This window comes from Ostrinia furnacalis, unplaced genomic scaffold (genome assembly GCF_004193835.3).
Source record: "Ostrinia furnacalis isolate ACB-3 unplaced genomic scaffold, ASM419383v2 OfSCF1132, whole genome shotgun sequence".
In the NCBI taxonomy this organism is placed as follows: Eukaryota; Metazoa; Arthropoda; class Insecta; order Lepidoptera; family Crambidae; genus Ostrinia; species Ostrinia furnacalis.
In genome coordinates this window covers 160276-173748 of record NW_021131371.1, presented here as the reverse complement: position 1 = coordinate 173748, position 13473 = coordinate 160276, and the positions used below count along the sequence as shown (strand labels likewise).

Below are 13473 nucleotides of genomic sequence, written 5' to 3'. Positions count from 1 at the left end.
CCAATACTGTACATAAACAACTATTTTCTATGCATGTAATGTAATTTAGCACCCACAAGTTTGATATTTCGGGACAAATGAAGCGACTTGTTGCTCTTACTGAAGCAGACGTTACCAACATAATATTCTACTACGTTCAGATTCTACTCGAATGCACCTATCATAGGCTGTACTAAACTGATATTGGCCTACTTATTTATATCAATATATCAATATCAAGAAGTAACTTAGTCGAATGAGAGATTTTATCGAAAATGTTGCATGGAATGTTGTGGAGCACGAAAACCGTTGCAGTGTCACGCAGACTGAGTGTTGGGCATCATATTTTAGGGCCTGTTTGTGTCCTAGTATATACAAGGTTTTAAAGTTACATTATCAAAGAAATTTTACACAGACAATGTTATATCTATCTGTAATACTGAAATGCAAAAAAAATCATGGGACAGTTATCCGGTTTTTCACAGGTAAACCGCGGGCGAAAGCTAGTATTATTTAACTTAAAATAATATAAATGAAGCATAGTAATACATTAGCTATAAGAGAAACTTAAGTTACCATAACCTTAGTCATACCAGTAATTTTATGTGATATTTTATTAAAACGTACAAAGTAGAGATTTGTAATTGATTAAGATATTTTATATGAAATTGAAAACTTAAATAAAAGATTTTGTAAACATTTTAACATACACAATTCTTTGTTTTCCTTACTTTACAATCCCAAGCAAGCAAGGCTTTATTACCCGACTGCGCCAAGGAGGATTATGTTTTTCGGGTGTACGTATCGTATGTATTGTATATTTTTTCTTTATCTCTGTAGAAAACTTTGGTATTTAGAACTGAATGATACCAGCTCTATGGTTATGGTATGTTTAAGGGAGGCCTTTGTCCAGCAGTGGATGGCATTTGGTTGAAACCACAAAACAAGCTGAACGTGGGATTGTTAACACTGCAGTACACGCGCCCCTTTTTTTACACCAATACACGCGCGGCCTACTCTGGTAAGCCAATTCAAAATCACTGTAAATCAGTTTATAAGCAATTTATAAATAAAATTACTATGTAAATGATAAAAGTGTTTATGATAGTTCTTTTATAATCAAAGTTTCTTTGTATAACTATTTGGGATAAAACATTATAAACAGATTAAAAAGTTGTAATTTTTTTGGACCAAAATTGCACTCTGAGATCCATGTTCGTAAAAAAAAATTACTGATAAAATATGATTTGTTTTTTATCTGTCATAGTATTCAAGACTTTCTACTGTCTGGTACACGGGGTAAATCCATTTTTTGCAAGTCTTCCATATTTTTTTTCTTGAGTGATTTCGGGCTTTTGAGTAGACCCGCAGTTTTGACGGCCAATTTTAGAAAAGTGCATAGACGCTAGCGACCCAAAATTTACTGGCTTATTGACAATTTAGTAAACGAGGCTTTCCTGGAATGTAAGCTCTCTGGCGCAAGTTCTTAAAAAGTTATAGCGTAAAATGTTACCCTGGTCTACTCTAGTAGGCCGCGCGTGTACTCTAGTGTTAAGAACCATGCACAAGAAACTGGACAAGCTGAAGGTGAGAAGACCAGAATCATGCACAAGCAGCTGGACAAGCTGAAAGTGACAAAACAAGAGTTATGCACAAGTGAAGTACAGCCAACTAGCAGCGATACAAAAGGTCGATACGACTGTCGAGTTGACAATATATTCTGTCTCTTCCCATCTTGTGTATTTGTCGTACTGTCTCGTTCTCCCGCCAAAATATGTCAAAGTCAGATGGGTTCACCCATGACATTTGGTTTGTTTACATTTGGTATCGCTTCTCGTTGGCCGTACTTTAGCTGAACAAGCTAAAGGTGAGAAGACCAGAACAATGCACAAGCAGTTGGACAAGCTAAGGCGAAATTGACAATAACAATGCACAAGAAGCTGGACAAGCTAAGGCGAAATTGACAATAACCATGCACTAGAAGCTGGACAAGCTGAAGGTGAGAAGACCAGAATCATGCACAAGCAGCTGGACAAGCTGAAAGTGTGATGATAAGAACACTGCACAAGCAGCTGGACAAGCTGAAGGTGTGATGATAAGAACACTGCACAAGCAGCTGGACAAGCTGAAAGTGAGATGATAAGAACACTGCACAAGCAGCTGGACAAGCTGAAAGTGAGATGATAAGAACACTGCACAAGCAGCTGGACAAGCTGAAGGTGTGATGATAAGAATCATGCACAAGCAGCTGGATAAGCTGAAGGTGTGATGATAAGTACAATGCACAAGCAGCTGGACAAGCTGAAGGTGTGTAAACAAGAGTCATGCACTAGCAGCTGGACAAACTAAAGGTGAGAAGACCAGAACAATACACAAGCAGTTGGACAAGCTGAAGGTGAGTTGCCAAGAATAATGCACAAGCAGCTGGTCAAGCTGAAGGTGATAAGACAAGAGCCATGCACAAGCAGCTGGACAAGCTGAAGTTGAAATGATAATGACATTTAATAATTTATTCAAAGTTTTTTATTAAGTAAGTAATTATTAAGGTTTTTGGAAGGACATTTAATTTACATGGGGATGTTATGTACTTTTAATGTTGTTACATACAATACTTGTACGTTACAAGTAAGTAAACAAGGAAATTGAAAATTTCTTCGTAAAGTTTTCATTTATCTCATCATCATCATCATCATTCAGCCATAGGACGTCCACTGCTGAACATAGGCCTTCCCCAATGCTTTTCACGTTGATCGATTGGTAGCGGCCTGCGTCCAGCGCTTCCCTGCTACCTTTACGATGTCGTTGGTCCACCTTGTAGGTGGACGTCACACGCTGCGTTATCTTTAATCTGTATTTGTTACAGGAATTACTCGTCGAATGTAGTACACAAGTTCAACCTCAGAAGATTAGAAGCGAGACGAAAGAGACAGCAACAGAACAGAAAGAGATCGATAGAGGAGAGCATGATAGCGATGGATTAATTTGTAAAATTAAATGTAATAAATTATTTTCGATTTAAATTAAATTATTAGATTAATTTCCCAAATGTCTAAAGTCAAATGTAAGCCAGTATTTAATTAATATTTACCTACTAGCTGACCCGGCGAACTCTGTTCCGCCGCCTTAAAGGCAATAAATAAGCCATCGCAATTTTTCCTTATTTGCTCACCGTTTAGACCTACCCTGGACTACGACAAACATTTTAAAACCAAAATCAGCTCAATCGGGCCAGCCGTTCTCGAGTTTTAATCAGACTAACGAACAGCAATTCATTTTTATTTTGTATAGATTATTTTCAAGTATTTATTATGTTAGCGTCGAATAAACGTATTTTATTAATTTTGTGTAGTGCTATAAGCAATCATTATCGTGTTTACACTTTATTACATTTATCTCCTTTTATATATTAAGATACTATATATCCAGTCATTTTGTGATAAATTATTAAGAAAAAATCTCGAATTTTCTTTTATGAAAATTCCAATGGTTTTGAATGTAACCGCATGGTATTTTTTTCTCATATTATAATTTTATATTGAACTTGTCATAGCAATAAACAAAACAAAAAATAATTGTCCTTAGCTCTTTATTTATATTTTTTTATATGTACCTCAATTAATTAATTTCGTTTTGGGTCTAGTAACAATTTAATTTGCCCCCGGGACAAACTTGACCTTCACTGGTTGGGTTTTTATTGGCGGTCAAGCTGTAGATCCTGGCTACACAGGAGTTGCAGCGGTGGGAACGAGAGGTGTGAATAGTCCTTTAAAGTCCTACTTTCACTCAAATTAACTCACTGATATGAGTCACAGCGACAGACTACCGACTTTAATCGGCCGATACTTGGGTCGACTTCTTTGTATGAGGAATCGGCCGATACCATCATCATCATTATCTCAGCCATAGGACGTCCACTGCTGGACATAGGCCTCCCCCAATGCTTTCCATGTTGCCCGGTTGGTAGCGGCCTGCGTCCAGCGCCTTCCTGCTACCTTTATGATGTTGTCGGTCCACCTTGTAAGTGGACGTCTCACGCTGCGTTTTCCGGTACGCGGCCTCCACTCCAGAACCTTGCTGTCCCATCGGCCGTAAACCAACGTAAAATGTAAACGAACTAAAGTGGCTGACATAGCCCGACGGATTAGCAGCTGGATTGGCAATGGGCAGGGCACATAGTATGCAGTCTATAGTCTGCGGGCATCTAAGTGCACCGGTCCCATACAAAATGTATGGAAAATTCCATCATGTTTTGTCGCAGTGTCCCAATGTAGTGGCGCTAGATCGAGCTTACCTCAAGGTCGACAACCGGCTTATCTGCCACCTAGGTAGGCTTACAAAACGACACCTTTCACCGGAGGCATTGTGGGGCAGAACTAAATTATTTAATTTTTAACAAATACCTAAATAAATATCTTTGGAAAATTTCAAACAACGCCATCTAGTAAGCAACTAATATGCTTGTGTTATAGGTGCTAGGTTAATGAATATTGTACTACTTAGGCTGGGTTGCACCACCCAACTTTGACCGTAACTTTGACGATAACCGGTGCTTTTTGTATGGATTTTGACAGATTTTTGACGTTTGTCAAAGTTTTTGAAGATGGTGCAACTCAGCCTTAGATACTTTTTAGATACATAATATTATACTAGTAACAGACCCGTCACAGAAATTAAAATTAATAATTTCAATTTCTGCCGGGCTGGGAATCGTACCCTGACCTCTTGCGTGTATGCTGGCATGTTAAAGCACTTTACCACTAGGTCGTCCCGTACCTGATGTTCGCATAACTCTCCCTTAACCGTCTCTTACGGGAAGAGTAGGAATGGCCCTAATCTACTCCAGATTGATGTGTATTCATACTACGGCCTCTATGGTCTAGTGGTAAGACCACCTGCTTCCGACGCAGAGGTCCCGGATTCGATTCCCAGTGGGGGCAGATTTTTCTGTTCGGTTTGGTTGGTGGTAGGGCTTGTTCTAAGTCCGCCGGGCTAGCTACCACCATCTTACCTAAGTCTGTCGCCATAACAACAATGTTAACAGCATTGTTGTGTTCCGGCAGTTAGAGGTAAGATAGCCAGTTCCTCCGTGGTTGAGGATTCCGGGTGAAGCTCGCTTCCACCTTCGGCCTGATCGTCACTTACCATCAGGTAAGATACAGGCCAAGAGCTTCCTCGTTGTGGATAAAAAAAAAGAAAAAAAGGCGATTATCACACTGCGCCGTGCTCCGCCGCGGTCCGCGTGATTTCATATAAAAAATCCCGCGCGCAGACGCGTTGTCAGTGTGTTGTGCCGCGTGTGTTTTCTATACAAACTGAGGTACTTACATACAATGATTAAATCTGTCGTCCCGCGTACCGCGGCGGAGCGCGGCGCAGTGTGATAATCACCTTAGTAATTACGTGGTGTAAGATAATTTGATATGATTTTTTTATTGAGATTAAGGCACAGTATCTTTGACTCAACTAGATATACAATTTGATAATTCAAAATTAGTTAGGTATTCTAAATTAGTCGACTCTACAATCGCTAATGGCATTCGGTTTATTAAAAACTAGCTGACCCGGCGAACTTTGTTCCGCCTTAATGGCAATAAATAAGCAGACTTTTTTTTTTAATTTCGAACGGAATAAAAAGTATCCTATGTCCTTCTCCTGGCTCTAAACTACCTCCCTGACAATTTTCAGTTAAATCGGTTCAGCCGTTCTTGAGTTATAGGTAAGTGGAGTAACTAACACGACTATCTTTTATATATATAGATAAACAGAAACATAAAGGAATGTATTAATATACCTGTATATTACTGAGTACTGGTGACCATAAATCGCCACCACTGCACGCGGATGCGAGCGGAGCCGCACGCGACCGCTAGCGTGCGCCGCATGCATTATGCCGCGTTTTGCATGCGCGCGAGTGTGAGTGTGATATGCATAATGTTAGGGCTCGGTTATATTGGAGTACTTTGTATCAAAATAAAAATACGTTCATTCGTGGAACATACGTAAATTATTTATTTTGGTTTGTTAATTTGAACTGTGTTTTTTTATGCATAACAAGGCAGGTATTTGACCACAATCGCACCTGATGTTAAGTGGGATGCAGTCTAGGATGGTACATAATTATCTGCCCTGCAAGTGCCTATTCACTCTCGCCTGGAAAAGGCCCAGATTAGTCTTCAGAAAAGACAGCAGCAGGCAACGAATTCCAGTCTCTAGCTGTTCGCATTATAAAAGAGTCATCGAAACGCTTAGTGCGAGCTGGTGGAATGTCAATACAGTACAGTCATGTACAGTCATGTCATATCAAATCAAATTAAATTAGTTTATTCAGTACATACGTCCTTTCCAGGGCACTTACACACGTCCCAAATATAGCTTGCCCGGCCACCACACCACATTATCATCATTTCAGCCACAGGACGTCCACTGCTGGACAAAGGCCTCCCCCAAGAATTTCCATAATGACCGGTCCTGCGCTGCCCGCATCCAGGCACTTCCCGCGACTTTCACCAGATCGTCGGTCCACCTAGTGGGGGCCGGTCGTCAACATCTCCTATCCCAGGTCAAGACGTACTTTAGGTCACTGAGCTATGAGAGTAAGTAAGAAAATAAGATGCTAGAGTTAAGTAACTCTCTAATGAGATAAATTTTATTACTCTAAAGCCTGGTCCGTGAGCACGTAAAATTTTGTCCAATGACCCCAAGCTAGCCATCCTTATCGCTCGCGCGTAATTATATTGCTGTCGCGACTGTGCGACGGGCACCCGCAGTGAGTGTGCGAGCCATTCGACAAAATTCTACGTGCTCACGGACCAGGCTTTACCAAGCAATTCACGGCTCTTAAGTCTGCTAGTCCTAAAATGAATAAAAAGTCATACAACTCATAAAACTCTTTTTTTTTTGTAAGTAGGCTTTTACACGTCCCAGTATTAACCCTACCACTGCTTCGGGACAATAAATAGGTCAGGGCTGAGAAGAAGCAGCGCAAGAAGTAAAATATGAATTGACATACCAAAAGACAACCCAAAGGTAAACTGGATGAGAATGCCTTATGGCATTAAGTTCGCCTAATGTTAATATTTTTGGCATTGAAGTATAAATAAATAAATACTTTTTTGAGCTGTGTAAACGTCATCATCTACAGTCCATCCCGTAAAATGCGGGAGATCTGTTTGAGAGATTCTTACGTCCAGCAGTAATGGGCGTAGCAGTGATATTGTACATTATTAATGACTCTTACTTACTGAAGTTAAAACTAGAAAAAATATGCTGTCTTTTTAATACAAATAAGAAATTGATAAATTGCTTATTTTATTTTAAAAAATCATCAAATCTTCACATATATAGCGATTAATTTTAAACGGAAACGGAATCGTTAATATACTTAATACGGTGGTAGCAGAATCTGCTCAATCACGAGCAATTAATTTGACAGCCAATTAAAGACACGCTAGATTTTAAATTATAATATACACGATTATAGACAACTATATATTATATACAGGGTGGTTCCTGTAAGGTGTCAAGTCGAAGCCAGGTGATAGGTGAGACCTATCGATTTCACCCCCATGTATGTTTTCTACGATATTTCGTATTTTAGAAGTTATTCATTCATTTTGTAACTTTTAAAAAATAATGGGCTTTAAATTTTTATCTTTTTTCCGGGTTGACTTTTCTCAATTTCTTTTTTTAGCAGAATCAGGTACTATTTTTATTTTTTTATCCACAACAAGGAAGCTCTTGGTCTGTATCTCACCTGAACTAAACAACTGTAATAAACAAAATATTTAGTAAATAAATTCTTTATTGAATAAATAAATAAATTCTTTATTGAATAACTTATTGACAGTTTTTAACAATAGGCTAATATTAAACTATAATAGGTAAAAGTACATACGTGCCTGAACTAAGAATTATAATTCCTGTATCTCAGGCAAAAAAAGGCTTACCTACATTACTTTATTAATAGAACTATTTCTAGCAAAATATATAATCTAATATTTAAGGGAGAGTCCGCTAATTTGGACCAGTTTTTTTCAATCCCATTTTACACATAGTTTTCTTTTGTTTTTGCTGATGTTCATGGTATATAATAAAAGATACATTATTCAACTTACTATTTCATAAGTATTAATTAACATGATTGTTGTATATTTAGCACAAATCAACAAAATACGAGCTCAGAGCATCGGTCCAATTTAGCCAACCGGTTCGATAATTTGTACCACTGGGTTACTAAATTGGATTTCAATAAATTTCAAGCCTATAAAAAAACTATGGCAAAATATTATACGATACATTCTTAAAAAATTAGGAAACGAAAAGAAACAGTAGTTAATAACATAGACAATCGATATTGTTTTACACGTTATCACGATTTTGAGTACAAGTTTTGTAATTGCAATTATCGTAACGCACACTTGTACTTAATCTACTTTGCCAGTATTTTGCTTTCATTTATTGTTAGTTAAACATAACTACGCTATTATAACTTCAAAATATGATTAACTAAAAAAAAATTCAAAATCCTTTGGTAAAGTTCCATACAACTTGATGTGGTACAATTTAGCCGACTAGGTGATAGTGCTTTTAAAAAATCGGTAAAAAATATAGCTTATAAATACCGAAAAATGTTTCAAAANGCTTCACGACAGGTCTTAGCAGCGTGTCCATACTGCTGACACTTGTAGCACCTTGTCACTAGGGTAAAGTCTCTAACAGGGCACGATGACCAGTTCACAAAAACTCTGTCATTTGCTATCAAGGTCTTCCGTATTTGAGCTGTGACTTCAATTACATAATTACAGGTTTCGGTGTCTTTCCTCCCTGATTTATGGCTTAGCTTAATAGAGGACATGAACGCTTCCAGTGACGTATTTTGAAGTTTGTCGGCTAGGTTTTGATGGTATATGCATTTAAATACCTCAGTTTCATCCATGGAAGCAGGAACTCCCAGTACTATAATCCTGGGCTTCCGTTTCTTCGTCTCGTCTATGATGAGGCCTGATGTTCTTAATTGCGTTGACTGCTTTATCTTCTCGATGTCGTCTTTGGAGTTGGTGCTGATGATAACGCCGCCATCTCTAGTTTTCCGTAGACCTCTCACGTGCAATTTCATTTCTTCGGGCTTAATTATTTTTTGCACTAGGGACTTGGTTTCCTCGCTTGACTTCATTTTATCATTCGGGTAAATCGCTACAGAACTGAAGTTTTTGGGCTGAATAAAATTGACAGGACTCTTTTTAACCATGTCAGCAAAGGAAAACGCTCCCGAGATAGGTTTTGAGGTCACTTCTATGCTTTTCTTGAGGTCTTGAAGTTGCTGTGAAATGTCTTGACTTTCTTTAAGGACCTGTATGTTGCTATGAGCTTGAATGGCCTTTTGCTTTAGCGACTGGTATTGTACGGCCATTTGGGATGTTCCATTGCTCACCCTTCTGCACAGGTTACTAATCCTCAGTTTCTGGTCAGTGTTGAGCTTTCCTTCCGATGAGATTATGCACACCTCATTCAGGCACTGCTCGATGCTCTTCATCCAGTTCTGGAGTTCTGAAGTGGCCACCACTTCGAGTGGTTCCATGACGGGGGCGGCGGGCGGCGCGTGCTGCGTGGGCGTGGGCGGAGGGCTGCGCTGCGTGAGCGCACTCCGGTTGAAGGGACTTCCTTCCATATTATCAAGTCTATACACAAATCATTATAAGTTCAGTGTTCAATTAGAAATAAATGACACAGATAAAACACTTCCGAGTTTCGATAATGTAGGTCGCGATTTTGCTAGTGAATAGTTAAATTAAATATTTATTTTCATAGCGCTGACACGTCCGATCGAGTGAACGGCACAACAAAGAATTGTCAGTTAAGTTTTAGTGTTGTCAGTTAAGTTTTTAAATAGGTAGACAAAGTCACGAGTTTAAATTAGTTGATAACTGTCACCAATCTGAACCAGCCTTTACAATAGTAGCTATTCGAGGCAAGTGGCCATGCCAGCCAGTCCACTCCGATCGGTCGTAGCGACCGCACGTCAGGTCGCCTTAAAAAAACGCGAGTACCATTCCAAATTCAAATTCAAAAGTGAGTTCTGTGATCCCAAGTTCTACGCGCCAAACCCCGTTGTTCCACGTTTGACAGTTGATTTTTTCAAAATGGCCGTTGCATAACTGTCATTTCGTAACCTTTTTTAGTAAACTGGTAGTGTTACCAGTTCGATATTCGGGTCAGTCATTATATATTCGTGTTGTGTCTTATTGCAAAGTTTTTAAAGTTTATTTTCGTGATGGTTTTATTCTGTGTTATATTTGTGTAGGTCATGTTTTTAGCGAAATGTTTTTATTTTGGTTTCCAATTGCATAATACGAAAGCAGGCTTTTTTTGAATAATTACGATGTTACTAATGAGGACTTCGTTTCGCATAAGTTAATTTGAAATTAATGACTCTAGGCACGATTAAAATACCCTTTAAATTATATAATAATTCATACTTTTAATGTCTTATTAATTTTACAAAATTAAATTAACATGGTTTCTTCCATTGCAGTCTATTTTTTTTTATTAATAACATAATGTTGTCTGTTTGTTTCAAATTACAAATCATCGAAGGTTTCTAAACTGCACTAACATTATTATCACATTTTATCAAAACTGATACTAAACACCCTAAACATAAAGCCTAAAATAGATTCAACACAACACCAAGTATTTACTTGATTACGATATAGTTCTCCACTGTTCCATGTATTTGAAAAGTTATAATTATCGTCAAATAAACCAAGACCTCTTTTCTCCACTATTTACTATACCATCCATGGATCTTACTATACTGGCTCCAATAAAACTAGACCTATTGTCCTATAGACACGTCTAGCGTTTATAGGTCAGCTTACACTAGCAGCAATACCCGTTTTAACAAGACCTATAACGTCGTACAACTCTGTAGTGGTAATAGGTTAAGTTATACTGGACACCAAACCAGTATTTGAAGACCCATTTGCAAAGCGATCCGCATACTGATTGCGTTTCAACATAGTCTGGTATCGGTACACTTTCACTCAGTAAGGCCGTTGTAAATAGTAATTTTGCTTCGTTATGTGACTTATTAAGGCCTTGTTCTGAGGTCGCAGGTTCGATTCCAGGTGTGTATTGTTGCTTAATACTTTTATTTCATAAGTGATAATGAGTGAAACAGGTGAAGGTGAAATTAGAACAGTTTATTTTAAACCTAACACTCACGCCCGTATTCTCAAACGATGCTTGCTTAAGTGAAGCAGCAAATCGAACGCACAGCGTTGAATAGAGCTCTGTGATTGTTTCGTGTGTCGCCTTGTGCGTCCACGAGCACTGTGAGACTTCATAGTTAGTTTGTGAATACGTTAGTTTTTCACAGAAAGACCGATTATTAATGAAAAAGTCAAAATTATCACACTTTTTCATTGTAATTTGGCTTATTATGTCAATATTGGTATAAATTACACCCTATAATATGTTATGCTGATGTGTATGAAAAATTATTAATTACCTACCCACTGTTATATTTCATCAAAATTCATTCAGCAGTTTTTGCTTGAAAGAGTAACAAACATTCATCCGTATAATTATCCTCACAAACTCACATTTATAATATACTAGCGGCCGCCCGCGACTTCTTACGCGTGGATCCCGTTTTACCCCCTTAGGGGTGGAGTTTCGTAGAATCCTTTCTTAGCGGATGCCTACGTCATAACGTCTACCTACATGCCAAATTTCAGCCCGATCCGTCCAGTGGTTTGGGCTGTGCGTTGATAGATCACTGTCAGTCAGTCAGTCAGTCACCTTTGAGTTGTATATATTTAGAAGAAGTAGGTATAATAATTCACCATATTCGGTCATATCTACACTAATATTATAAAGAGGAAAGATTTGTACCTATTTTTGTGTGTTTGTAATGAATAGGCTCAAAAAGTACTGGGCTGATTTAAAAAATTCTTTCACCATTCGAAAGCTACATTATCCAAGAGTAACATAGGCTAAATTTTATTCTGTAAAAACATAGGGTTCAGGGGTCCACACGCGCGTAGCCGCGGGCGGAAAGCTAGTTATTTTATAAAGTAGGCATAACTTGATTGCCTATATACCAATGCACGCTGACTTTAAACTTTAAGAAGAAATTATCAACATGTATGGAAGCTTGAATGCGCGAAGAATTTTATTGTTAGTGGAAATTTTTGTAGCATGTGAAACAACATTTCGGACGTGAGAATTTCGCGAAGCTTCCCGAGCGCTGCCCAGCCGAGTTGGATTCGACGATTAACCTCTTTCTCGAAGTTGGACCTACCTAACTGGACTGTTTGTCCCAGGTATACATAATTGTCAACAACTTCGAGTGTAGTGTCTCCAACCTTCAGAGGAGTGGGTACAACACGGGCATTTGACATAATTTTTGTCTTGTCCATGTTCATTTTAAGACCCACTTGTTGAGAGGCTCTACTGAGTTTCCCTGCGTGATCGAATCAGAAATGAGGAGATCCGTAGGAGAACCAGAGTGACTGACATAGCCCGCAGAATCGCTAAAATCACGTGGCAGTGGGCGGGGCACATAGCTCGAAGAGCTGATGGCCGCTGGGGCAGAAAAGTTCTTGAGTGGCGACCACGAGCTGGAAGACGTAGCGTGGGCAGGCCTCCCACTAGGTGGACCGACGATCTGGTGAAGGTCGCGGGAAGTGCCTGGATGCAAGCGGCGCAGGACCGGTCTTTGTGGAAATCCTTGGGGGAGGCCTTTGTCCAGCAGTGGACGTCTATCGGCTGAAACGACGACGACGACGAAACAACATTACAATCGTTCTCTCAAAACATTGTCTATACTGTATTGTTTTGATTGATACGTTTACTATGCCAGTTCTGACAAACCAGTAGTTTCTGAGATTAGAGTTCCAGAAACAAACAAACAAATTAACTCTTCAGCTTTATATTAGTGGATATCACAGTATATATATTGATTTATCTACTGTGTGGATATGGTGGGAAATCCATAATTTCAAGCAAGGTCAAAAAATTCCAAAGCAAAGTTTTTGCTAAGATATAAACTGTTTTAGATAGATTAAAATCAAATAGAATTTATTTAACTACACTTTGTCAAACAATCTGTCATAAAATAGTCATTTTGAGCAAAAAAAATCCAAATTATAATGTGGTTTTGTCCTCAATAGTAGGATGGCATTTAAAGTAGAAAAAAAAAACAGATAACTGACCGCAAAAGGATGTACGAAGGAGCAAACTTGTAGTTTGACCTTCAAGATGACGATTGCTTATTTTAAACTCAGGCATTTAAATAAAACTACACAGTGATCAGATCATTAATCTTATTGGTTTATTCTTTTTACATCTTTAGTAATAAATTATAAGAATATTCATTTATAATTTAACTAGTAACTAGTTTCTATCGGCGCTTCACTCTATTGTATATAGATAAATTATGTACTTATTATTATTCTATGCCCATATGCTACTAGCATCCGCCCGCGACTT

At 38.4% G+C, this 13473-nt stretch overlaps 1 protein-coding gene across 1 annotated transcript; it reads right to left on the bottom strand.

Annotated features, from left to right (window-relative positions):
- Positions 1-8611: 8611 nt before the first annotated feature.
- LOC114351362 (uncharacterized) lies at positions 8612-9811 on the bottom strand. Its single transcript, XM_028302546.1, has one exon. The coding sequence runs from the start codon at positions 9644-9646 to the stop codon at positions 8612-8614; it is 1035 nt and encodes a 344-aa protein (XP_028158347.1). The 5' UTR covers positions 9647-9811.
- Positions 9812-13473: the final 3662 nt, after the last annotated feature.